This window comes from Nerophis ophidion, linkage group LG07, assembly GCF_033978795.1.
Source record: "Nerophis ophidion isolate RoL-2023_Sa linkage group LG07, RoL_Noph_v1.0, whole genome shotgun sequence".
NCBI classification, from domain to species: Eukaryota; Metazoa; Chordata; class Actinopteri; order Syngnathiformes; family Syngnathidae; genus Nerophis; species Nerophis ophidion.
This window is the reverse complement of record NC_084617.1, coordinates 43,436,973-43,464,911: the sequence shown is the minus strand read 5'-3', so window position 1 is coordinate 43,464,911 and position 27,939 is coordinate 43,436,973. Positions and strand designations below refer to the sequence as shown.

The following is a 27,939-nucleotide window of genomic DNA, read 5'->3' as shown; positions in this document are numbered from 1 at the left end:
GTGTTTGATTGCGTCTCGATAAAATGGTCTTAGAGAATCGTGATCTCAATTCTCGTCAAGAAAAACCTGATTTACATTTTCTGCTGAATTGTGCAGCCCTTGTATATATACAAGTTAAAGTTAAAGTAACACTGATAGTCACACAAACACTAGGTATGGTGAAATCCCCCTCTGCATTTGACTCATGCCTTTGTTCCACCCCCTGGGAGGTGAGGGGAACAGTGAGCAGCAGTGGTGGCCGTGCCCGGGAATCATTTATGGTGATTTAACCCCCAATTCCAACCATTGATGCTGAGTGCCAAGCAGGGAGGTAATGGGTCCCATTTTTATAGTCTTTGGTATGACTTGGCCTAGTTTGAACTCACAACCTACCAATCTCAGGGCGGACACTAACCACAAGGCCATTGATCAGGCCAAATATCTAGGCCATATACAGAGGAACCTCAATTTAAAAACTTAATTGGTTCTTGAAGAGGGTTTGAAAATTGAAAAGTTTGCACAGTGAAGCACATTTTTCCATAAAAAACAATGTTAATATGAATGATGGGTTCCAGCCTCAACAAGAGTCTCTAGTTTAGTGAAGGTTTGTACACTTTGAACACAATATAAAGTACTATACAGTACTGTGTATCCAACAAACATAACGAAGTGATGGATCAACTTCCTATTTTTATGGTGTGTGTATAAGGTAAGCCTTTCGAAATATTATGGAAAAGCAACTTTTCTTACCTTCTCGTACCTGCTGATCTGTATCTGGGATCTGCATTAATCCTGAAAAAATTAGTCCGTGCTGACACCGTAGCCGATAAGCTTCTTCTTTTTCTCTATCAACTTGTTATGTGACATTCATCCTCCGTTTTTGCCATTTCTAATATAAAGTAGTGTAAAGTTCTTACTTATATCTGTCAGTAAACCCGCCATGAGAGCGCTAAAACATACCAGTGTAGTGAGTTTACATTATTCACTCAGACCAGTCTGACGTTTTTCCAAGGGACACACTTGTTTCCAGATGAGGAGATGCTGCTCCGTTATTAATTTAAGTAAAGTCTGAATGTTATTAAAACAGTTAGCTCCATCTTTTGACACCTCTTCCACTCCCGTCCTTGCACGCTACACTACTACAACAAAGATGACGGGGAGAAGACGCTGCCGAAGGAGAAGCACGTAAATAAGACCGCCCACAAATCGGGGCATCCGGAAGCACCTGTCAGAAAGATGATCTGTAAAACATAATCTATGCAATATGTTGACCAAAGAACCACCATTACATGTTATGTAGACCACTAGGAAGTGTTATACATTTAGAAAATAATTATAATAAAATGACTCCTTCAATGTGGTGCACATAATACATGAAAAAAGATAAAAAATAGACCATTCATCAGCAGTGCATCTTATAATCCGGTGCGCCCTATGGTCTGGAAAATACGATATTGATACACTTGGCCATTACACCAACGAGTTTGCACTTTTCTGGGAAGATTTTGGGAGTCTGTGTGTGATATTTTTGTCAGTCTGTCCACAAGAACACTTGTTATGTTAGAGGTCATGGGTATTGAACATGATTATTACGTGCAAAGGCGGCTAAACAAAAAGGTGACTAAAATAATGTCACTTAAAGTGCTCGCGCTTCAATGTTGTGCCACTAAGGATAATCAGAGGTGCATGTCTAAATATGTGGCAGATATGACTCTTCTCAGTAGAACAGGTATAAATATAGCAGGACACGAGCAGACCAGCATGTTACTACCCATAAAACGCTCTTCCATGCATACACACCCCGCAATGCCTCTCACTCATACTGTGGGTGGTTACAACAGTGTGTGTGTGTGTGTGTGTTTGTGTGTGTGTTTGTGTGTGTGTTTGTGTGTGTGTGTGCGTGCGTGCGTGCGTGTATGTGTGTGCCAGTGCACTTGTGGTACTGACAGGAATGACAGATGGCTGCAGCACTAGGGGTATCCTATTACCCAGAATGCAAGGGGTGAAATAGGACATATTGGACAAAGCAAGTCATCCTACAGTCCAACACTGTACACACATTCATGCATCGGGCTTTACTCTAAAATGAGCGTGTATCACTAATAGGCACTATGCTGCTACAAATGCCAGATGATTTCCCGGTAAAATCTTGTGGCTTGCATTAGGGGAACTCGAGAAAGAACACGGTTTGTGGGAGGATGACACACTGACTTTAATGTCAAGTATCTTGTCTCTCACTGTTTGTTACATCCTCCCATACCCAGGGTTGTGTTTAGAGGGATTTCGTCTCTTAAATGAGCGAAATATCTCATGCAATCCATTTAGCGTGTATGAAGAATATATGCAGATTAGAATACCCAAAATAGCAGGAGGAGAAGATTTAGCGCTCACAATGTGACTTATCAAACCTAAAACTGTGTTTTGCATCAATATTTAACATTTGGAGGTTATGAGGGCCCATGCAAACTGGCACAGCTATGCACAAACGGCTGCGCTGCGATCAATGTGGCAAGAAAGTGGTTTTTGGTGCAATTGAAATGAAGGACAGAGATAATCTTTTGTGCGCTTTTTGGGCTGTCAGAAATGAAAAAGAGTCAATTTATCTACTATTTGGTCATTCCATCTCTGATCTGATGAATAACCTAAAAGGGACCTATTGTGCAAAACAGTCTGTGTAGGTCCGTGTACCTTCCGTTCATTCTATTTCCAATTCTTAAACGCAAATCAAAAAACTAAATTAGGACCGTTTTTCTATTTTTATTATATATGGCAGATTTTAAAACAAACATAAAAAGGGTTGATTTTCATTAAAATATTGTAATACAATTGGATTTTGTGCTGTTTTCTTTTTATGGATTTTTATTTTTTCAGATAAACACAAGAATAGAATTTTGTTAATCCAAAATGCAAAAATGCACAGCTTTTCTTTTGCGTTTAGCATGTTTTTAGCATAACTAGCACCTTTGTTCTACAGTAGTCCTATTGTCGTTTTGAAAAAGTGTCACTAAATAATTGTTCAACTTTTATTTCAATTATGAAAATAGAAAAAAATGGCCTGAAATGTGTTTTTTTGATTTGCATTAAAGAATTCGAAATACAATGAAGGAAAGGTACCTGTGTACATCCTGGACATCCGTTTTTCTAAGTGTAACAAAGACTAAAAAAATGAAATAATGACTCGTTTTTTCAATATACGTTTTTAGGCCCAAAATGAAAAAGCGGATAAATAACAATTTTTCTAAATCATTTGAAATTTGTGCACAACTAGAAAATTGGGCATTTGAACTAATTTTTTGCAAATCTATTTCAGACATAAAAGAAAGATATCCGTCGAAGTGGGCTACACAGAACCAAAACCAACTTTTCTTACCTATTTGGTAAATTTTTTGTGTGTTTGGGATCTGCAAAAGTCCCGAAAATGTGAAATCAAACCAAGGCGAACATATTCATGGAACAATCTTGCCTTCCTTCATACTTCCTCGAAACGAGCCGCTTGGAACTTGCCGCGTTGGTGACGTCAGCAAATATCTCCATGAATGATGAAGTTTTACCCGACGAGATTTGCACAAGTCCACCATTGTAGTCCAACACTATTGTCAATAAGATCCTTCGTTTTCTCTATCCTCTTTTTGTTGTGGGGCAGACTGGCTCGTACATGCACATCCATCTTCCGCTGTTGCCATTTCTAATACAAAGTAGCGTTCAGTTGGAGTCTTGCATCTGTCAATAGTCTGCACATGGAAGCACTAAAAACTACAACAAAGTGGGCGGGGAGAAGACGCGGTCGAAGTGGAGGGACGTAAATAAGGCCATCCACAAAAATGAGGCATCTTAAAGAGACAGTCAGAAAGCGGCTGGAAGATGGTCTGCCAAACATAATCTATGCAACATTTTGACCAAAGAACCATCCATACATGTTATTTACACCACAAGAAAGTGTTTTAAATGAAGGGAAACAAATCATAATATGCCCTTTTAAGGGCTGATTTGGAGCAAGCAAACATTCATAAATATACCGTATTTCCATTAAATAAGTTCTTTCAACACTCCATTTTTCTGTGACTTGGCGTCTCCCAGGGAGCACTTTTGGCAAGCTAAAAGATGCTTCCGTTGGAGATCGCACCAGATGAGCGCTTCTCTATTTCAGGTTATAGTTGTGTGCTGCATGTTCCACAAAATAGCAAAACACAACAGGTTGGAGCACGATGACATGACATAGACTGAAAATCCTCATTTAAATATGCAAGTCTGCACCACTTTTGCTCGTTATCGATTACACATGCAGACTTTAACCCACAACACGCCCATTAGTACATGTAATTTTTCAGTTTGCAAACCCTGTTTAGTACTTGTTATTTAGGATCTTGGTAAATTGGGAGATTTAGCCATTAATATTTATAGATGCACCTTTATCCTTTGTGCATAAAATATAGTGAATTAATAGCAGTGATGACAGACAGGGGGAAAGAGGTATTTCTGGGATTACTGTGGTAATCAAAATGCTATTTAAAAGTGCTGGTTTAATCTTTAATATTATATTGTTGCATGAATGAAAATGGTTGTACGGTATCAATAGCACCACATGGTAAAAGTGTAAAAATATTGCGTGTAGCATACCCATCTAATAGGTTGATTCAAGTTGAAAAAACTAAAAAAAAATGTATGTTTACATAGTAAAACACCTTTTAAATGTTCTGCAGACCACACCAAAAACAATTTAAATCATTAATAATTCATACAGTGGCTTTTAGTGAATCAATAAGTACTAATACTAAATGACCTTCTGTAGCAAACTACCTCAGTTCGACATCACATCCCTTCACCATTCCATAGCTGACTAACTAAGGCTGCCGAGAAGGATGAGTGCATGGAACAATCCTATAACATCCACTCCTGAGAGAGTCCAGGACGACTGCAGCAACATGGCATTGAATTAACAGGACAGCATGTACATTCCATCACTTGATCTGTTCTATTAACGTACACAACATATTCAAATTGTGGCTCATATCATTTGGGCCTACACAGCTTGTCTCACTCTGTCTCTAATGTGCTGCTTCAACAACTTTATTGGGTAAGAGCAGGGTCGTCCACTTGTGCATTCTGTCAAAATGACACTGAGATGATAAAACCTGAATACCATTGCTACATCTGGTTTTACCTTCCTGCTATTTAAGACCTATCCATCACTCAATAAAGTAGAAAAAGGGAATTTAAAAAACTGTTATCCGAATTATTGTGGATACGTATTAGCAATAACACATTTGAAACACTACGGTACCAATTCCCTGTACCTGGGAACCCATACCCAAACTTTCCCATTTTTAGTACTTCTGTGTGTGAAGAAAACTGGTTTTGTTGAATGAAATTCAACAAGAGAAGTATCCCATACTTCTCTTTTCTAAAGTAATATCTGTACAGCAGATATAGATCATATACATAAACAATATGATTGCCCTGGCTGGCTGGACACGACAGGTTAAATAAAAAAATAAATCAGTAAAAAAAAATAAAAAATAAAAAATAATTTTTTGAAAACGATTAAGAATCGTTACAAAAAATTGTGGTTCATTGAGAAATTGATTTTTTTAACACCTATATACATATATATATATATATATATATATATATATATACATATATATATTTGGGGTGTAACGGTACGTATATTTGTATTGAACCGTTTCGGTACGGGGGTTCCGGTTGAGTCGGAGGTGTACCGAACAAGTTTCTACACGAACATATAAAGTAGCCGCCTAAGCTGGTGGCAAGATGGCGGCGCCCGGACGGGCTGCGACACTGCGGTGCTCTTGCTAAAGATGGAACATTTGGCGGAAATGCCGGACAGTTCTGCAGACTTCATGGCTGGCTCGCATCGTGGTCACTCCGTGATCACGTACGACCGCCAGACACTTCTGGATATGGACATATCGGGCCGTTTTGGACTGATAGACGCGGGCGTGCTAAACATGCTAACTAGCATGGGGATACGTCGGCGGCTACATCCAGCGGCCTGTGAAGCAGCGGAGTCTAGTAGCAGCGGGGGCCGTCTACGGAGCAGACACCAGCGGTGTGATCGGAAACGCGGATGTCGAGCGGGGCTAAAAACAAAGCAGAAGGCTAATCCCCACAGAACACCACTTCCCTCCACCCTGAAGACGGATTTAAATAAAGGATGCGAGACTACTGGTCTGGGTAAGGAGTCAGTTAAATTAGAACAAGTTTTTTCTGCTTTGAGTGTTTCAGAGTTGGACATGTGTTTTACTGAGGTGGCTAACTATGATGCGGGCAGTTAATCAAAGCAACAAACAAACAATCGGAAAATCCCCGTTACTGAGGAGGCTAACCATGATGCGTGCAGTTTATCAAAGCAACAATCAAACAATCGGAACATTCCCGTCGTATCAATTCCTAGATATGGTCGTAATTATACTGAATGCACTGGGCATAATAAACACAACATTATTAATATTGCTACTACAGATAATTTGATCAAAAATTCCCTAAAACAGCCCACTACCTATAATATAGGTTTTTTAAACATAAGATCATTGTCTCCCAAACTGTTGTTAGTTAATGATATTATCAGAGACAACAATCTTAACGTCATCGGTCTCAGTGAAACCTGGCTTAAACCAAACGACTTTTTTGCGCTAAATGAGGCATGTCCTCCTAACTTTACACATGCGCATATTGCCCGTCCGCTTAAAAGGGGTGGGGGGGTCGCACTAATATACAACGAAAACTTTAACCTTAGTCCTAACATAAATAATAAATATAAATCGTTTGAGGTGCTTACTATGAGGTCTGTCACACCGCTGCCTCTACACCTGGCTGTTATCTACCGCCCCCCAGGGCCCTGTTCGGACTTTATCAATGAATTCTCAGAGTTCGTTGCTGATCTAGTGACACACTTTAATATCCATATGAATACCCCATCGGACCCACCGTGCGTAGCGCTCCAGACTATAATTGATAGCTGTGGTCTCACACAAATAATAAATGAACCCACGCATCGCAACTGTAATACGATAGACCTAGTGCTTGTCAGGGGTATCACCGCTTCCAAAGTTATGATACTCCCGTATACTAAAGTATTGTCCGATCATTACCTTATAAAATTCGAGGTTCAGACGCATGTCCGTCAAACTAATAATAATAATAACTGCTATAGCAGCCGCAACATTAATACGGCCACAACGACAACTCTTGCTGACCTACTGCCCTCGGTAATGGCACCATTCCCAAAGTATGTGGGCTCTATTGATAACCTCACTAACAACTTTAACGACGCCCTGCGCGAAACCATTGATAACATAGCACCGCTAAAGTTAAAAAAGGCTCCAAAAAAGCGCACCCCGTGGTTTACAGAAGAAACTAGAGCTCAGAAATTATTATGCAGAAAGCTGGAACGCAAATGGCGCACGACTAAACTTGAGGTGCACCATCAAGCATTTAGTGATGGTTTAATAACTTATAAACGCATGCTTACCTTAGCTAAAGCTAATTATTACTCAAATCTCATCCACCGTAATAAAAACGATCCTAAATTTTTGTTTAGTACGGTAGCATCGCTAACCCAACAAGGGACTCCTTCCAGTAGCTCCACCCACTCAGCTGATGACTTTATGCAATTCTTTAGTAAGAAAATTGAAGTCATTAGAAAGGAGATTAAAGACAATGCGTCCCAGCTACAACGGGATTCTATTAACACTGACACGATTGTATATACGGCGGATACTGCCCTCCAAAATAGTTTCTCTCGTTTTGAGGAAATAACATTAGAGGAATTGTTACAACGTGTAAATGGAATAAAACAAACAACATGTTTACTTGACCCTCTTCCTGGGAAACTGATCAAGGAGCTCTTTGTATTATTAGGTCCATCAGTGCTAAATATTATAAACTTATCACTTTCCTCGGGCACTGTTCCCCTAGCATTCAAAAAAGCGGTTATTCATCCTCTTCTTAAAAGACCTAACCTCGATCCTGACCTCATGGTAAACTACCGACCGGTGTCTCACCTTCCCTTTATTTCAAAAATCCTCGAAAAAATTGTTGCGGAGCAGTTAAATGAACACTTAGCGTCTAACAATCTATGTGAAACCTTTCAATCCGGTTTCAGGGCAAATCACTCGACGGAGACAGCCCTCACAAAAATGACTAATGATCTATTGCTAACGATGGATTCTGATGCGTCATCTATGTTGCTGCTCCTCGATCTTAGCGCTGCTTTCGATACCGTCGATCATAATATTTTATTAGAACGTATCAAAACACGAATTGGTATGTCAGACTTAGCCCTGTCTTGGTTTAACTCTTATCTTACTGATAGGATGCAGTGTGTCTCCCATAACAATGTGACCTCGGACTACGTTAAGGTAACGTGTGGAGTTCCCCAGGGTTCGGTCCTTGGCCCTGCACTCTTCAGCATCTACATGCAGCCGCTAGGTGACATCATACGCAAATACGGTGTTAGCTTTCACTGTTATGCTGATGACACCCAACTCTACATGCCCCTAAAGCTGACCAACACGCCGGATTGTAGTCAGCTGGAGGTGTGTCTTAATGAAATTAAACAATGGATGTCCGCTAACTTTTTGCAACTCAACGCCAAAAAAACGGAAATGCTGATTATCGGTCCTGCTAGACACCGAACTCTATTTAATAATACAACTATAACATTTGACAACCAAACAATTAAACAAGGCGACACGGTAAAGAATCTGGGTATTATCTTCGACCCAACTCTCTCCTTTGAGGCACACATTAAAAGCGTTACTAAAACGGCCTTCTTTCATCTCCGTAATATCGCTAAGATTCGCTCCATTCTGTCCACTAAAGACGCTGAGATCATTATCCATGCGTTTGTTACGTCTCGCCTCGACTACTGTAACGTATTATTTTCGGGTCTCCCCATGTCTAGCATTAAAAGATTACAGTTGGTACAAAATGCGGCTGCTAGACTTTTGACAAGAACAAGAAAGTTTGATCACATTACGCCTGTACTGGCTCACCTGCACTGGCTTCCTGTGCACTTAAGATGTGACTTTAAGGTTTTACTACTTACGTATAAAATACTACACGGTCTAGCTCCATCCTATCTTGCCGATTGTATTGTACCATATGTCCCGGCAAGAAATCTGCGTTCAAAGGACTCCGGCTTGTTAGTGATTCCCAAAGCCCAAAAAAAGTCTGCGGGCTATAGAGCGTTTTCCGTTCGGGCTCCAGTACTCTGGAATGCCCTCCCGGTAACAGTTCGAGATGCCACCTCAGTAGAAGCATTTAAGTCTCACCTTAAAACTCATTTGTATACTGTAGCCTTTAAATAGACTCCCTTTTTAGACCAGTTGATCTGCTGTTTCTTTTCTTTTTCTTCTATGTCCCACTCTCCCCTGTGGAGGGGGTCCGGTCCGATCCGGTGGCCATGTACTGCTTGCCTGTGTATCGGCTGGGGACATCTCTGCGCTGCTGATCCGCCTCCGCTTGGGATGGTTTCCTGCTGGCTCCGCTGTGAACGGGACTCTCGCTGCTGAGTTGGACCCGCTTTGGACTGGACTCTCGCGACTGTGTTGGATCCATTGTGGATTGAACTTTCACAGTATCATGTTAGACCCGCTCGACATCCATTGCTTTCCTCCTCTCTAAGGTTCTCATAATCATTATTGTCACAGACGTCCCACTGGATCATTATTGTCACCGATGTCCCACTGGGTGTGAGTTTTCCTTGCCCTTATGTGGGCCTACCGAGGATGTCGTGGTGGTTTGTGCAGCCCTTTGAGACACTAGTGATTTAGGGCTATATAAGTAAACATTGATTGATTGATTGATAAGCTACAGTCTTAACAAGCTGCTCCACTCCGTTCTGTCTCTGTCTCTGTCTTCCACAGAGCACCCAGCATTGTCCCACCCACACAACCATCTGATTGGTTACATATATAGCGGTAACAGCCAATCAGCGGGGCGTATTCAGAGCGGTAACAACCAATCAGCAGTGCGTATTCACAGCGCATGTAGTCAGCGCTTCAGCGTCGAGCAGATAGGTGTTTAGCAGGTGAGCAGCGGACTCTACCCAAATTATAATAAACACCTCCCAGTCAACGTTCTAGATGACGTTCTAGAAACAAACTGCAGCTCAGCTCGCTCGCAGTCGTGGCTTGAGGTGAAGGCTAATTAACTTTTAGCATAACGTTAGCTCAATTTGAGGTGTGTGTGTTAGCTCATTGTGCGGTGTGTGTGTGTGTGTGTGTGAGTGTGTGTGTGTGTGTGTGTGTGTGTGTGTGTGTGTGTGTGTGCGTGTGTGTGTGTGTGTGTGTGTTTGTGTGCGTGCGTGCGTGCGTACGTGCATCCGTGTGTGTGTGCGTGCGTGCATGCGTGCGTGCATGTGTGTGTGTGTATGCTAGTGATATAATAATGTAAGTGCATCATTAAGCCTACATGAACTCCATGGTGTTCAGGGATGAACAGTCTCTCCTATAGCTGTTGTACTATTTTTTCAGCATAGTTACATTAATCATTAGTAATGTAGCAGCCTAGTTTGAATGGCAGGGTCCCTGCTATCACATGTTGATAAAAATATAACATTTACATAATATAAATCAACTACAGGCTTCCTAAATTCTGTAATAAATTCAGCCTGATGAGTTGACTTGAAACTGTTTAATCTTGCACTTTTTATGTGTAGAAGAAAAGTTTGAGGCAGTTTGATGTGGATTAACATGGACAGAATTATTATAGTGTTCCCAATGTTAAAAGGATAAAGCCATTGTTTACAAATTTGGTAAATAAATAACCAAAAGATTAATATTTTGTTGTTTTCTTACTGTACCGGAAATGAACGGAACCGTGACCTCTAAACCGAGGTACATACCGAACAGAATTGTTTGTGTACCGTTACACTCCTGGTATATATACATATATATTAGTGGTGTGGGGAAAAAATTGATTCGAATACGATGTACGATTCAGAATCGATTCTCATTTTAAGAAAACATGTTTTTTTTATCAATCCAACAGACCACTACACAGCAATACCATAACAATGCAATCCAATTCCAAAACCAAACCTGACTCAGCAACACTCAGAACTGCAATAAACAGAGCAATTGAGAGGAGACACAAACACGACACAGAACAACCATATGGTTTGTTCATATGTAAATATATATATATATATATATATATATATATATATATATATATATATATATATATATATAGGGCTTCACGGTGGCAGAGGGGTTAGTGCGTCTGCCTCACAATACGAAGTTTCTGCAGTCCTGGGTTCAAATCCAGGCTCGGGATCTTTCTGTGTGGAGTTTGCATGTCCTCCCCGTGAATGCGTGGGTTCCCTCCGGGTACTCCGGCCTCCTCCCACTTCCAAAGACATGCACCTGGGGATAGGTTAATTGGCAACACTAAATTGGCCCTAGTGTGTGAATGTGAGTGTGAATGTTGTCTGTCTATCTGTGTTGGCCCTGCGATGAGGTGGCGACTTGTCCAGGGTGTACCCTGCCTTCCACGCGATTGTAGCTGAGATAGGCGCCAGCGCCCCCCGTGACCCCGAAAGGGAATAAGCGGTAGAAAATGGATGGATATATATATATATATATATATATTTACATATGAACAAACCATATATATATATATATATACATATATATATGTATACATATACATATATATATAAACCTACATACATATATATATATATATATAGTATAACATACATCCATAAACATGGAGGCATAGACAAAAATGCAATATATTTTCTGTACAGTCATTTATTTATTTATATCTGCACCTTATTGCTCTTTTATCCTGCACTACAACAACCTAATGAAACATAATTGTGTTGTTATCTGTACTGTAAAGTTCAAATTTGAATGACATTAAAAGGAAGTCTAAGTCTAAGTCTAATGTGGAGTTATGTGCGTACTTAACAAAAAATGGGGAAATAACTGAAAACCTGTTTTATATTTTAACTTCTTCAAAATAGCAACCCTTTGCTCTGATTGGTGCTTTGCACACTCTTGGCATTCTCTCGATGAGCTTCAAGCACACCTGTGAAGTGAAAACCATTACAGGTGACTAATTCTTGAAGCTCATCGAGAGAATTACAAGAGTGTGCGAAAAATTCATCAGAGCAAAAGGTGGCTATTTTGAAGAAACTAGAATATAAAACATGTTTTCAGTTATTTCACCTTTAGTGTCAAGTACTCCACGTGTTAATTCATAGTTTTGATGCCCTCAGTAACAATATACAATGTAAATAGTAGAGATGCCCGATTAGGCTTTTTTTGCTGATATCCGATATTCCGATATTGTCCAACTCTTAATTATTAACCGATACAGATATATACAGTCCTGGAATTAACACATTGTGAGGCCTAATTTTGTTGTGATGCCCCGCTGAATGCATTAAACAATGTAACAAGGTTTTCCAAAAATAAATCAACTCAAATTATGGAAAAAAATGCCAACAGGGCACTGCCCTATTTATTATTGATGTCACAAAGTGCATAATTTTTTTTTAACATGCTTCAAAACAGCAGCTTGGAACTTGGGACATGCTCATGCTGTCCCTGTTTGAGCATGAGGAGGTTGAGGTGGGTGGGGTTGAGGTATATGTATATATATATATATATATATATATATATATATATACATACATACATATGTATATACATACATACATATATATACATACATACATTAAGTAATATATTTAATCTCTGACTAAACATACTATACTAAAATATAGCATCTCTGTATACAATCAGCTCCTACCTGTGCGATCTCTGATGGCCAGGTTGTTGCCTTTCTTCAGGACAATATCCAGCTGGTACATGGTTGGACTCGGAGGCTGAGGCTCTGCATTACAAGACTCCACGGTGGTGATGCCCTGTGGAGACACGGCATTAATGTACAAATCAGCAAAGCTTTTTACTTTGTGTTATGATAACCTGCCATGCAAACTGGACTTAAAGCTTTTCGATATTTAACTGAAGGAACTGATCTGGTGCAGTCATTTGACAGCCAATCTGTTCCTTGTCATCTCTGGGTTCTTCAAGAAGGTTACCTCACTCCAACTGTGATAGGAAACCCCTCCTGACTCACAACATGGCTCCCGCCAGAGCCATTAGAAAGACCCAAGATGAGTTAAGCTATTCCCTAACAGTTGCTACTGCATCATTTCTCCATCTTAAACTCATTTATCAACTCCCTTCTTTTTGTCGCATGCCTTCCTGTTAATCAGCCATGTGGGCACAGCCATAGAGCTCAGAGATGAGGCTATAAATAACAACAAAAGAGCAAAAGGAGATTAAAAAACTCAAATGAGAGCACTGGGAGACTACTTAGAGACAACCAAGAGTTTATATTAGTCCCTCAAGAGAAGCTGAGCAGCAGGCAAAATGAGGGTAATAATGCAAATGGGAATATACAATAGGAACACCTTGAATACCTGAGACTGAAAAATAATGTGTCAGAAAAGGCAGATACAGGATTGGTAAAGAGGATCTCCGAAATTGACAATATCAGCAAAAAAAAAAGTAGTTTTTCCCAAGCTAAAATAGCAGAGGGAGATGTGATGAGAGATCTCGCAAGATTAAAACATGAGGATATTTCTCGTTTACAGAAAAGATGCCCCGCTGGCAGAACAGTCAGCGTTTTTTTTTGTATGTCTGTCAAACATTTTTAATAAGATTAATCACATTTTGGAATTTGGATTAATCATGATTAATCCGTTTTGTGTTGTTTTTGATTTATCCTGATTAGTCATTTTTATTTTATTTGGATTAATCACGATTAGTCAGTTTCATTTTGGATTAACCGCGATTAATCCGTTAAATTATTTGGATTTATCATGATCAAGCATTTTAATCAATCATGATTAATCAGTTATTTTTGATTAATCACGATTAATCTTTTAAGTAATTTGGATTAATCATAATTAATCCGTGTTTAATGTGGATTAATCATGATTAATCCATGTTATAATGTGGATTAATCATTGATTATTCAGTTTTTATTTTGTATTAATCACGATTAATCCGTTTTTAAAATTTGGAGTAATCATGATTTATCCGTTTATTTAGGTTATTTTAATTTTTTATTATTTATTTTATCTGGATTAATCATGATTAATCACTGTTTTTATTTTGATTAGGATTAATCATGATTAATCCATTTGTGAATTTGTATTAATCATGATTCGTCTGTTTTTTGTTTATTTGGATTAATCATTATTAATCAATTGTTTGTATTTGGATTAATCATGATTAATAACAGGTGATCACTTGCTTGCATAGTTAAAGTTTGCTCAAGAAAATACCCCAATATTTGTACACAAACACAATTGTATAGTCAGAATGTCACCCAGGAACGTTTTTTATTGTTTTACTTGAATGCATGTCATTGATTTGCACAAAACTTGGCAACAGTTTCATCTAAAGTTCTTTCAGGCCGTATTTTGAAATTAAATTAGCCAGCGAGCACACCCGTCAGAGTCTTCTGAATCATTATTTTACTGACGCATGCATTGATCTGAATACTGACCTTATAGTGGTTAAGGTAAGAGGTCAAAATAAATTGCATGATTAATCCAAGTGTGGTCATGCGTTAACTCGTTAATTTTGTTTTGTTTTAACAGTCAGAGGCATATCCGTGTGGATGTGTGTTAGATATTGGAACCGTTCAATAAGTGTTTTGCGCACACTACAAACCGAGAGCTAGCACACAAGGCTAACCTCGGGGTTCCACTGTGTATGTCTAAGCAGCAAAAGCAAAAGCGTCATTCTTAGGCGCAACATAAAAGCACACCAAGGGCTAGACACACTGGTTTGCTTCCAGTGTGACGCCATTATAACAGCCCTGAAATAAAACAATACAGCCGAATCATCAATACACATGACAGCTGTGATTCAAGCGATGCAGAGGACCCCACAAAGCTCATGCAATTATATTCACTTCATATTAACTTTTATAATTTTTTATTTCAGTTTTTATTTGTGTAAATAAATTCAATGGTTCAAAGCTCATGCGTATATCCTGCAGGCAAAGTTATAAAATACTTCAAAGTGCATCTGCATTGTTAATGTAATTTAGTCAACTTCATAAGAATATTATTTTGGTCGCACTTTTAAAAAATATTGCTGCGCAAATGATTGAGGTATGAGCATAACCAATTCAGCAAGAAATGTGTTGAATGGTAATGAAAAAGTCTAAATGATTTGCTTTCACTATCACACAGCAAACAGTGGCTAGACTGGACTAGAAAGCTCATCGAACACTTATTTGGAACATCCCACAGGTGAACAGGCTAATTGGGAACAGGTGGGTGCCATGATTGGGTATAAAATCAGCTTACAAGAAATGCTCAGTCATTCTCAAACAAGGATGGAGCGAGGGTCATCACTGTGTAAATAAATACGTGAGCAAATCGTTGAACAGTTTAAGAACAACATTTGTCAACCAACTATTGCAAGGAATTTAGGGATTTCACCATAATAAAAACAAAGCGAAATGATCTATCTCGCTGAAAAAGAAAAATGTTTGGATTAAAGTTAAAGTTAAAGTACTAATGATTGTCACACACACTACGTGTGGTGAAATTTGTCCTCTGCATTTGACCCATCCCCTTGATCACCCCTTGGGAGGTGAGGGGAGCAGTGGGCAGCAGCGGTGCTACGCTCGGGAATCATTTATAGTGATTTAACCCCCAATTCCAACCCTTGATGCTGAGTGCCAAGCAGGGAGGCAATGGGTCCCATTTTTATAGTCTTTGGTATGACCCGGCCGGTGTTTGAACTCCCAACCTACCGATCTCAGGGCGGACACTCTAACAACTAGGCCACTGAGTAGTATGTGTTTAAAAAGATGCACACAGGTATAATATTGATTAACTCCTGGCATTTTTAGCACTTTAATATACTCAATTTATAAAATGGTATTAATTAGTAACATTTTATGTATCCATTAGATGGATTAATTGCATGTTTAGTCTAATGATGCCGGCGTATTAGTGCATAGTGTGTTACTTCATTGCACTCCAAATTGACGCTGCTTTAAAAAGTACTTCTGTTGATTTAGTCGGATTTTGTTTAAAATGATAGCTATTTTCCACACAACTTTGTCTCACACTTTTTAGCTCGCTAGTAACAAAACAAACAAGCTAACTATCTTACTGGGTTGAGACCGCATCCTTCAGATGTCTGACACTCTACCGCTTTAAAGTACCAGTAGAGTGGAAAAAAGTTGCTCTATATGGAAGATATGATCATATATCTGATTTATGACACCAACAGACTTTCAAAATTTGCGAATAAATGGTTATGATCAAAGTAGCATCAAAATGAAGGAGATCCCCGAGCCATTTTAGGAGTTAATGAGCAAGCCAGTCACATGATCCATGACGTAGTGCTAGAAACCACAGAACCCTTCCAACAACAAGCTAATCAAGCAGACTGAGAGCAAACAACAATTACTTTTGGAAAAAATATGATTCGGAATCTTATATTTTTGAGCCCTAATACAAAGAGGATGAGCAATAAGTTTTAGAAGCCGAGTGCTAAAAGGATATAGCTTTCTTGTAACAGTATAGCATTAGCAGCATTGCTCGGTGCTAAACATACAAAGTAACCAAAATAAAACCAACACTTACTGTAATATTTCCACTCTCGCTGGGATGCCCACTGACGGTATGCTCGCATAATTTCATTAAGATGAAGAATCAATCACAATCCTCAGGAAAGGTTAAAAAAAGTTGACGCAACTAGCGTCTTTTTGTGTCTAATTCACCATCTTGACGGATGTTGAAGTTGACCAGCTTCTCAGTCCTGGTCACATTTGTCTACCAGCAGGTGAGAGATGCATGAATTGTAATCTAGAACTTACTTTTAGCAAGTTTGAGACCAAGCAGCCGCTGTCTTATCGTGGGCTCAGCGTGTCAACAATAGCCGCGTAAACTAGCATTATTTCACTGCTATCAATGTGCCGCTAAAATAGTCTGGTTGTGTTGGCACTTACAATAACAATATTGCTCATAATTTGGTTACTTTGCAGGTGACGACAAATAAATGGAGTATTGTTGGCGCATTCTAGATGGTTTTTACAGTGTATAATGAGCGCAATAGAGGACCCTCCAGCTGTTGACTCAATTGTTAGATATTTATTTACGATTTCGAACGCATAAAAAAGCGAAGCATATGTGTTTCGGTCTTACATAAGGATTGTGACTGTATGAATCTATTTCCAATGTTTGCGTATTTCCTGTGTGACTGACCTAATAACATGGTCAGAGTGCAAAAGTGTTACTACAGTGACATAGAATCTACGGAGGTTGCCGAAGCGTTTATCAACTTTAAAATAATGAAAAAAAAAAGGCATGTCTTCTTGTTTCTCATAATAATTGTGAACAAAAGGCACAATTAAAAAAAAAAAGTGCAGTTTCCATTTAAACATCTCTCAATTTTTCTTTTTTCTTTTAAAGTAACATCTTAGTTAATTTCCCTTGTAATTAATTACATTTATAAAAGATTAATTCCGTTAGTTAATTCATTTACTTTGTTGGTAAAGTAACAAGTAACTATATTTGATTACTTTTTAATTTACCGTGCAATTAATTACATTTATAAAATACTAATTCCGTTAGTTAATTCATTTACTTTTTTGGTAAAGTAACAAGTAACTATATTTGATTACATTTTACACTGACTACAGAGGACAGTGGCTTATTACACTCGATGGTTTGGCTAAACTTAGCATAACAGTGTGTGGTATTCAGTGACACTCTGGAAACACAGACTCATTGGTGGCTTATTTTGCAGCAGTAATCCAAAAAAAGACTTTGTCACTAAAGTGTGTTAATCGTACTAAGACCGAGACATTTTTTGGTGTAAATGTTCACCTGAAAAAAACAAAGACAAAAAAAAAAAAAAATCATACTTAAAAGGAGGGTTCATCGAGACATACATAACCACTTACAGGATCAACCTTGTCAAATGATATAAAAGCATGTTTTAATCACAAAATTATTATCAAGGATTATGTCAGGCTTATTAAAAAAAACTAAACTAATCAAATATAAACACAGTGCTAAAATAAAATAAATGGTTCTTAAATGAACTGTCAGTAAAATTTAAGCGCAAATGAAAATACAGCTTCACCACTTTAGTCATAGTGTTTGCGCTTAAGAAACTTCTTTATGACTTTAGTTCCAGACTTCATCTGTTTGTTTGATATTGGTGTGAGTGCCACAAGTGATGGATAAGTGTATTACAAATTAACACTCCTGTGGTTCATACGGACAACAGCTGAGAAACAGATATTTATATTTTTTTAATGCCTTCTAGGGCAGAGATTCTTAAGCTTTTTGACCACGGGACCCAACTTTTCCAGTGCAGAGGGGCCCGGAGCCCACTCAAATATTAACACAGAGTTAGTGATCGCACGCTTGATTTTGATTGTATTCAATAATTATATCTAACCATGTGTTAAGCACAAAGACTATTATCAAGGCTTGGGTCAGGCTAATTCCAAAACTGGTTAGTAATCAAAAACACTTCATAAAAAGGGACTCAAAAGCTGAGGAAAAAATAAATGTATAAAATTAACAAATTACAACTAAATAATAACTAAGATATGTGTTTTTATATGAACTGTCAATAAAATTCAAGTGCAAATAAAAATACAGCTATTAGTCACATTTTTTTGCGGTTAAGAAGCTTCTTCATGATTGTTTGATATTGTCAAGACTGCCACAAGTGGTGGAAAAGTGTATTACAACTGAATGCTGCTGTGGTTCATACGGGCCACAGCTGAGAAACATATTTTTATATTTTTTGAATGCCCTTGACAGCATAGGTTCTTAACTTTTTTGACAATGGGGCCCAACTTTTCCATTACAGAGGGGCCCGCAGCCATTTCAAATATTAACACAGAATTACAGATTGTGCGCTTGATTTTAATCTTATTCAATAATTAGATTTAACCATGTGTTAATTACAAAGATTATTATCAAGCCGTAGGTCAGGCTGATTACAAAACTGGTTAGTAATCAAATACACTTCATAAGAAAGGAAAAAAATAAATAAATGTGAAAAAATTTATAAATTACAACTAAATAATAAATAAGATATGTTTCTTATATTCAAGTGCAAATAAAAATAGAGCTATTAGTCATATGTTTTTGGGCTTAAGAAGATTCTCTATGATTGTTTGATATATGGTCAATACTGCCACAAGTCGTGGAAAATGTATTGAAACTGAGTACCGATAACAATATATTAGATAGATACAAGTATATATATATATATATATATATATATATATATATATATATATATATATATGTATATATATATATATATATATATATATATATATATATATTTATATATATATATATATAGTATGTATATATATATATATATATATATACATATATATATATATATATATATATATATATATATATATATTATATATATACATCTACATCCATCCATTCATCCATTTTCTACCGCTTGTCCCTGTTGGGGTCACGGGAGATGCTGGAGCCTATCTCAGCTGCATTCGGGCGTAAGGTGGGGTACACCCTGGACAAGTCGCCACCTCATCGCAGAGAAAAAGAGAGAGAGAGATATTACACATATATAGTGTTTATAGTACTTGATGTACTAAAGTTCATAAAAAATATATATAATATTGAGGTTTATTGACCTAATTGGACTAGAGCGAATGATTCAGCCTGGCAGACAAACTTGAGGGACTTAATTTGCCGAAACACACATGACCAAAAATTTCTAAAAAATAAAATAAAATTGTTTTAGTATACATTTTAACAGGTTTTAATTACGTATACATCCTAAATGATATCTTAAACACACTTCACTTCTTTATTTCTTATAAAATAGTTAAATTTGAGTCGCATTCAGGAATTTACAACTAAATAATAAATAAGATATGTTTCTTATATTCAAGTTCAAATAAAAATACAGCAATTAGTCATATCTTTTTGCGCTTTTAAGAAGCTTCTCTATGATTGTTTGTTAATGTCATTACTGCCACAAGTGATAGAAAAGCATATTACAACTGAGTACCGCTGCAACCCATAGACTGCAGCACTCGAGGATGCGCTCGCGACCCAACCCTATGGTTCCAAATACTGACTGCGTCCTTTGAACTACCAACACAGAGAGAAAATGTTAAAACAGAACGCCAATGCAGAGTTACAAAGGGATGAAAGGACGGAGAGAGTTCATTACATTTGCATTCACCTGCTAGAGTACTCTGCATTTACATGAAATTGTCCCGGGAGAAAAACACTGCTTGCAAAGTGCTCCTGCTGTTTGTAAGCCTATTCTTTTACAACATTTCTACACAATCCCAGATGAATACACACAACTGCCAAGCAATACCAACTTCCTCTGCCATTAACCAAACATGGCCTTGATGGAATAAAACATACTTACTCTGAATTTTGCACAGAAAAGAGCCTGCCTATGAAGCCTTTCCAGAACACCATCAATGATTTAAGAGAAGTTCCACGACAGAGATGACAACAAAAAGGGGAGCAGCCTGAACAGGTGAGGAGTATGTGCACGTAATTGTGAGAACGAGGTCTCGGTCTCCATTATTGCAGCTTTTAAGTCTCCCTGCTGCTTCTAGTTGACTTTAATCCCTTCAAGGCTTGCCCTCCAAATCACATTATAACCCAGTTTGTTGCACCAGATGTTACAGTTGGGCCTCCACAAAGGACTAATTGTTTAAAACACAAAAGTAGACAGCTTTTTTTGTGTGTAAATATATATATATATATATATATATATATATATATATATATATATGTATATATATATATATATATATATATATATATATTAACCATCAATCACAGATTATTTATACTGCACTTAATCACAGGTGCTGATATAAGACACCCCTAGTGGTTAGAGTGTCCGCCCTGAGATCGGTAGGTTGTGAGTTCAAACCCCGGCCGGGTCAAACCAAAAACTATAAAAATGAGACTCATTCCCTCCCTGCTTGGCACTCAGCATCAAGGGTTGGAATTGGGGGTTAAATCACCATAAATGATTCCCCGGCGCGGCAGCGCTGCTGCCTACTGCACCCCTCACCTCCCAGGGGGTGAACAAGGGTGATGGGTCGAATGCAGATAATAATTTCGCCACACCAAGAGTGTGTGTGACAAGTATTGGTACTTTAACTTTATTGTGATACTAATATTTTAAAAGGGAGAACAAATATAAAAAAAAGTTTAAAAAAAAAGAAATACTAGAAAAATAAACAAGCAAATATAAAAAATGTAATAATATTATACAGTATATTGACAAAGTTACTGAGACACAGCTTCAATAGAATCTATCATAGGTCGGGCCGGACCTCTTAGTTCCAGGGATTCTATTTCTTCTACTTCCCACAATTACATTACATTTTTGGCACTTCTCGGTTTTCAGTTTGATGGAGCTAAGTGCATAAGGCTCTATTTTCTTCTAGCACGACTGTTGGATGAGATTAGTGTAGAAGAAGTAGTACCCCAGCAAACACCTTTGGGATGACCGTCCGCAGTCAACATTAGTGACATTTTACAAAATGTACTTCTCTGTGAATGAAACAAAACTATTTTTCAGTAGTTCTGGAACCCACACAATGTATTGGGAGCTGCAGTTCTCAGCTTTCGCTTCTGTTGAATGAGTTTTATTTGAAATGGTTCCCTTTGGCAGAGAAGAAAGTGTTTTTGTGTTTTCCAACAGATAGGTCAAATCAGTAAGAATTGTCTAAACATGAAAATGGAATGAAAAAATTGAAAAACGGGGTACTAATTTGTCGCACAGGTAAGTAAACAGACAGAAGATCTGAGGGGTGCGGAATGTAAAAGTTCAGTCTGACTTTTCTATCTGATATATTGCTCAGATTTAGCTTACTTTTCACGGATTAAACTCGCTTTTCTCAGATTTAGCTCAATTTCATCACATTTAGATTTTAAATTCAATGTTGACCTAAATCTTAAACAATTATGTATACAATATGTTAAATGTGAATGTATATGTGAATGTATAAATCTTAAATCTAAACCTATATGTTAAATCTAAACATAGATTTAGGTTTGTATTAAATCTGAGATGTTATATATATATTTATATATATATATATATATATTTATAAAAGGGGCTGGCCTTTTATTAATATGTTGATATTTTTAGGCCATGATATATATCTTGATATTTTGCCTTAGCCTTGAATGAACACTTGATGCATATAATAACATAAGTATGATGGTTTCTATGTGTCTACAATAAAACATTCTTTTTCATACTTCATTAATATATGCTTATTTTAAACTTTGATACAGACAGGAAAATCACAACTAAGTCAATTTACCGAAACTGTATTTATTAAACAGTTATTAAGCAGTGGCACAAACATTCATGTCATTTCCAAAACAGAAAGAGCAAGATTTTCAGAGACATTTTTAAAACAAACTATGAGTGCACTTTTGTGCATGATGTCATTAAGATGACACATCAAAACAACACTAAATTTAAGTGCACTTTTTGTACAGAACGCCACTACAATAATTTAAAACAAATAAAGTGCTCTTTTGTGCATGTCACACAAGATATTTCAATAGGTGTCAAATAAAAATGAGCTGCAGAATAGGAAATCAAAATAGTGTATGTCCTTCGCTATGCAGTAGGTTCCTGCGGACGTTGTCTCCTGTTGTTGACTATTTTTTTAACCTAAATTTAATAAGTCAATCCGTATGTTGAATGTAAATCTGTTGAATCTAAACCTAAATATAAAATATAAATCTGTATGTTGAATACAAAAAATCTGTGGTAAATCTAAACCTAAATCCTAATTATAAATGTATATGTTTAATATAAATCTCTGTTAAATCCAAACCTTAGTCTTAAATGTGTTTGAGTTACACTTGACTAACTAAACTAGAGCAAAACCGGTCACAGGCAATTACAGTGTCAGTTAGTCCGGGTGAAGAGTCAGTTAAGCTAGAACGGGCCAGCGCCAGGCTGGAAAATCCATAGCACACATAGCAATTCTCTTGGAATAATACTCAACTCATATAATGTTTTTTCTGCAGTGAGTGTGGCAGAGGTGGACATTCATTCTCCTGAGGTGGCAAATTATGATGTGTTCACTGTATCGCAGCACCAAGCAAACAACCTGAAGATTCCCGTCATATCAATTCCTAGATATGGTCGAAATTATTTAAAGCGCACTACGCAAAATAAACGCAACATTATTAATATTACTACTACGGATAACTTTAACAAAAATTCTTCAAAACAGCCCACTACCTATAATATGGGCTTTTTCAATCAATCAATCAATGTTTACTTATATAGCCCTAAATCACTAGTGTCTCAAAGGGCTGCACAAACCACCACGACATCCTCGGTAGGCCCACATAAGGGCAAGGAAAACTCACACCCAGTGGGACATCGGTGACAATAATGACCTAGTGGGACGTCGGTGACAATAATGACTATGAGAACCTTAGAGAGGAGGAAAGCAATGGATGTCGAGCGGGTCTAACATGATACTGTGAAAGTTCAATCCACAACACAGTCGCAAGAGTCCAGTCCAAAGCGGGTCCAACTCAGCAGAGAGAGTCCCGTTCACAGCGGAGCCACCAGGAAACCATCCCAAGCGGAGGCGGATCAGCAGCGCAGAGATGTCCCCAGCCGATACACAGGCAAGCAGTACATGGCCACCGGATCGGACCGGACCCCCTCCACAGGGGAGAGTGGGACATAGAAGAAAAAGAAAAGAAACAGCAGATCAACTGGTCTAAAAAAGGGAGTCTATTTAAAGGCTACAGTATACAAATGAGTTTTAAGGTGAGACTTAAATGCTTCTACTGAGGTGGTATCTCGAACTGTTACCGGGAGGGCATTCCAGAGTACTGGAGCCCGAACGGAAAACGCTCTATAGCCCGCAGACTTTTTTTGGGCTTTGGGAATCACTAACAAGCCGGAGTCCTTTGAACGCAGATTTCTTGCCGGGACATATGGTACAATACAATCGGCAAGATAGGATGGAGCTAGACCGTGTAGTATTTTATACGTAAGTAGTAAAACCTTAAAGTCACATCTTAAGTGCACAGGAAGCCAGTACAGGTGAGCCAGTACAGGCGTAATGTGATCAAACTTTCTTGTTCTTGTCAAAAGTCTAGCAGCCGCATTTTGTACCAACTGTAATCTTTTAATGCTAGACATGGGGAGACCCGAAAATAATACGTTACAGTAGTCGAGGCGAGACGTAACAAACGCATGGATAATGATCTCAGCGTCTTTAGTGGACAGAATGGAGCGAATTTTAGCGATATTACGGAGATGAAAGAAGGCCGTTTTAGTAACGCTTTTAATGTGTGCCTCAAAGGAGAGAGTTGGGTCGAAGATAATACCCAGATTCTTTACCGTGTCGCCTTGTTTAATTGTTTGGTTGTCAAATGTTAGAGTTGTATTATTAAATAGAGTTCGGTGTCTAGCAGGACCGATAATCAGCATTTCCGTTTTTTTGGCGTTGAGTTGCAAAAAGTTAGCGGACATCCATTGTTTAATTTCATTAAGACACGCCTCCAGCTGACTACAATCCGGCGTGTTGGTCAGCTTTAGGGGCATGTAGAGTTGGGTGTCATCAGCATAACAGTGAAAGCTAACACCGTATTTGCGTATGATGTCACCTAGCGGCAGCATGTAGATGCTGAAGAGTGCAGGGCCAAGGACCGAACCCTGGGGAACTCCACACGTTACCTTAACGTAGTCCGAGGTCACATTGTTATGGGAGACACACTGCATCCTATCAGTAAGATAAGAGTTAAACCAAGACAGGGCTAAGTCTGACATACCGATTCGTGTTTTGATACGTTCTAATAAAATATTATGATCGACGGTATCGAAAGCAGCGCTAAGATCGAGGAGCAGCAACATAGATGACGCATCAGAATCCATCGTTAGCAATAGATCATTAGTCATTTTTGCGAGGGCTGTCTCCGTCGAGTGATTTGCCCTGAAACCGGATTGAAAGGTTTCACATAGATTGTTAGACGCTAAGTGTTCATTTAACTGCTCCGCAACAATTTTTTCGAGGATTTTTGAAATAAAGGGAAGGTGAGACACCGGTCGGTAGTTTACCATGAGGTCAGGATCGAGGTTTGGTCTTTTAAGAAGAGGATGAATAACCGCTTTTTTGAATGCTAGGGGAACAGTGCCCGAGGAAAGTGATAAGTTTATAATATTTAGCACTGATGGACCTAATAATACAAAGAGCTCCTTGATCAGTTTCCCAGGAAGAGGGTCAAGTAAACATGTTGTTTGTTTTATTCCATTTACACGTTGTAACAATTCCTCTAATGTTATTTCCTCAAAACGAGAGAAACTATTTTGGAGGGCAGTATCCGCCGTATATACAATCGTGTCAGTGTTAATAGAACCCCGTTGTAGCTGGGACGCATTGTCTTTAATCTCCTTTCTAATGACTTCAATTTTCTTACTAAAGAATTGCATAAAGTCATCAGCTGAGTGGGTGGAGCTACTGGAAGGAGTCCCTTGTTGGGTTAGCGATGCTACCGTACTAAACAAAAATTTAGGATCGTTTTTATTACGGTGGATGAGATTTGAGTAATAATTAGCTTTAGCTAAGGTAAGCATGCGTTTATAAGTTATTAAACCATCACTAAATGCTTGATGGTGCACCTCAAGTTTAGTCGTGCGCCATTTGCGTTCCAGCTTTCTGCATAATCATTTCTGAGCTCTAGTTTCTTCTGTAAACCACGGGGTGCGCTTTTTTGGAGCCTTTTTTAACTTTAGCGGTGCTATGTTATCAATGGTTTCGCGCAGGGCGTCGTTAAAGTTGTTAGTGAGGTTATCAATAGAGCCCACATACTTTGGGAATGGTGCCATTACCGAGGGCAGTAGGTCAGCAAGAGTTGTCGTTGTGGCCGTATTAATGTTGCGGCTGCTATAGCAGTTATTATTATTATTAGTTTGACGAACATGCGTCTGAACCTCGAATTTTATAAGGTAATGATCGGACAATACTTTAGTATACGGGAGTATCGTAACTTTGGAAGCGGTGATACCCCTGACAAGCACTAGGTCTATCGTATTACCGTTGCGATGCGTGGGTTCATTTATTATTTGTGTGAGACCACAGCTATCAATTATACTCTGGAGCGCAACGCACGGTGGGTCCGATGGGGTATTCATGTGGATATTAAAGGCCCCCATTATGATTATATTATCGGCGTGTGTCACTAAATCAGCAACGAACTCTGAGAATTCATTGATAAAGTCCGAACAGGGCCCTGGGGGGCGGTAGATAACAGCCAGGTGTAGAGGCAGCGGTGTGACAGACCTCATAGTAAGCACCTCAAACGATTTATATTTATTATTTATGTTAGGACTAAGGTTAAAGTTTTCGTTGTATATTAGTGCGACCCCCCCACCCCTTTTAAGCGGACGGGCAATATGCGCATGTGTAAAGTTAGGAGGACATGCCTCATTTAGCGCAAAAAAGTCGTTTGGTTTAAGCCAGGTTTCGCTGAGACCGATGACGTTAAGATTGTTGTCTCTGATGATATCATTAACTAACAACGTTTTGGGAGATAATGATCTTATGTTTAAAAAACCTACATTATAGGTAGTGGGCTGTTTTAGGGAATTTTTTATCAAATTATCCGTAGTAGCAATATTAATAATGTTGTGTTTATTATGCCCAGTGCATTCAGTATAATTACGACCATATCTAGGAATTGATACGACGGGAATGTTCCGATTGTTTGATTGTTGCTTTGATAAACTGCACGCATCATGGTTAGCCTCCTCAGTAACGGGGATTTTCCGATTGTTTGTTTGTTGCTTTGATAAACTGCACGCATCATAGTTAGCCACCTCAGTAAAACACATGTCCAACTCTGAAACACTCAAAGCAGAAAAAACTTGTTCTAATTTAACAGACTCCTTACCCAGACCAGTAGTCTCGCACTTTCCATCTAAATCCGTCTTCAGGGTGGAGGGAAGTGGTGTACTGTGGGGATTAGCCTTCTGCTTTGTTTTTAGCCCCGCTCGACATCCGCGTTTCCGATCACACCGCTGGCGTCTGCTCCGTAGACGGCCCCCGCTGCTACTAGACTCCGCTGCTTCACATGCCGCTGGATGTAGCCGCCGACGTATCCCCATGCTAGTTAGCATGTTTAGCACGCCCGCGTCTATCAGTCCAAAACGGCCCAATATGTCCATATCCAGAAGTGTCTGGCGGTCGTACGTGATCACGGAGTGACCACGATGCGAGCCAGCCATGAAGTCTGCAGAACTGTCCGGCATTTCCACCAAATGTTCCATCTTTAGCAAGAGCACCGCAGTGTCGCAGCCCGTCCGTAAACATAAGATTGTTGTCTCCCAAAATGTTATTAGTTAATAAGGTAATGAGAGACAACAATCTTAACGTCATTGGTCTCAGCGAAACCTGGCTCAAACCAGACAAATGTTTAGCGCTGAATGAGGCATCTCCTCCTAACTATAGGGATGTGCATATTGCCTCTACCTAGCTGTTATCTACCGCCCCTCAGGGCCCTAGTCGATTTTATCAGTGAATTCTCAGAGTTTGTCGCTGATCTAGTGACGCAGGCCGACAATATAATTATAATGGGGGACTTTAATATCCATATGAATACCTCATCAGACCCTCCGTGCATGACGCTCCAGACTATAATTGATAGCTGGGGTCTTACACAAATAATAAACAATAAATTTACCCACGCATCACAATGGTAATACGATCGATCTAATGCTTGTCAGGGGTGTTACCACCTCCAAATTATAATACTCCCGTATACAAAAGTAATGTCCGATCATTAACATATACAATTTGAAGTTCTGACTAATTGTCAACAAGCTAAAAATAATAATAACTGCT

General features: G+C 38.5%; 1 protein-coding gene across 6 annotated transcripts in view; it reads right to left on the bottom strand.

Annotated features, from left to right (window-relative positions):
- LOC133556373 (multiple C2 and transmembrane domain-containing protein 1-like) overlaps window positions 1-27,939 on the bottom strand; it is a 439,257-nt gene that overhangs the window by 299,463 nt on the left and 111,855 nt on the right. For all 6 annotated transcript variants that reach the window (XM_061906234.1, XM_061906235.1, XM_061906236.1 and 3 more), the window contains exon 2: window positions 12,769-12,883. In XM_061906234.1, coding sequence (XP_061762218.1) covers window positions 12,769-12,883 — 115 coding nt within the window. The remainder of the gene's footprint in view (window positions 1-12,768; window positions 12,884-27,939) is intronic.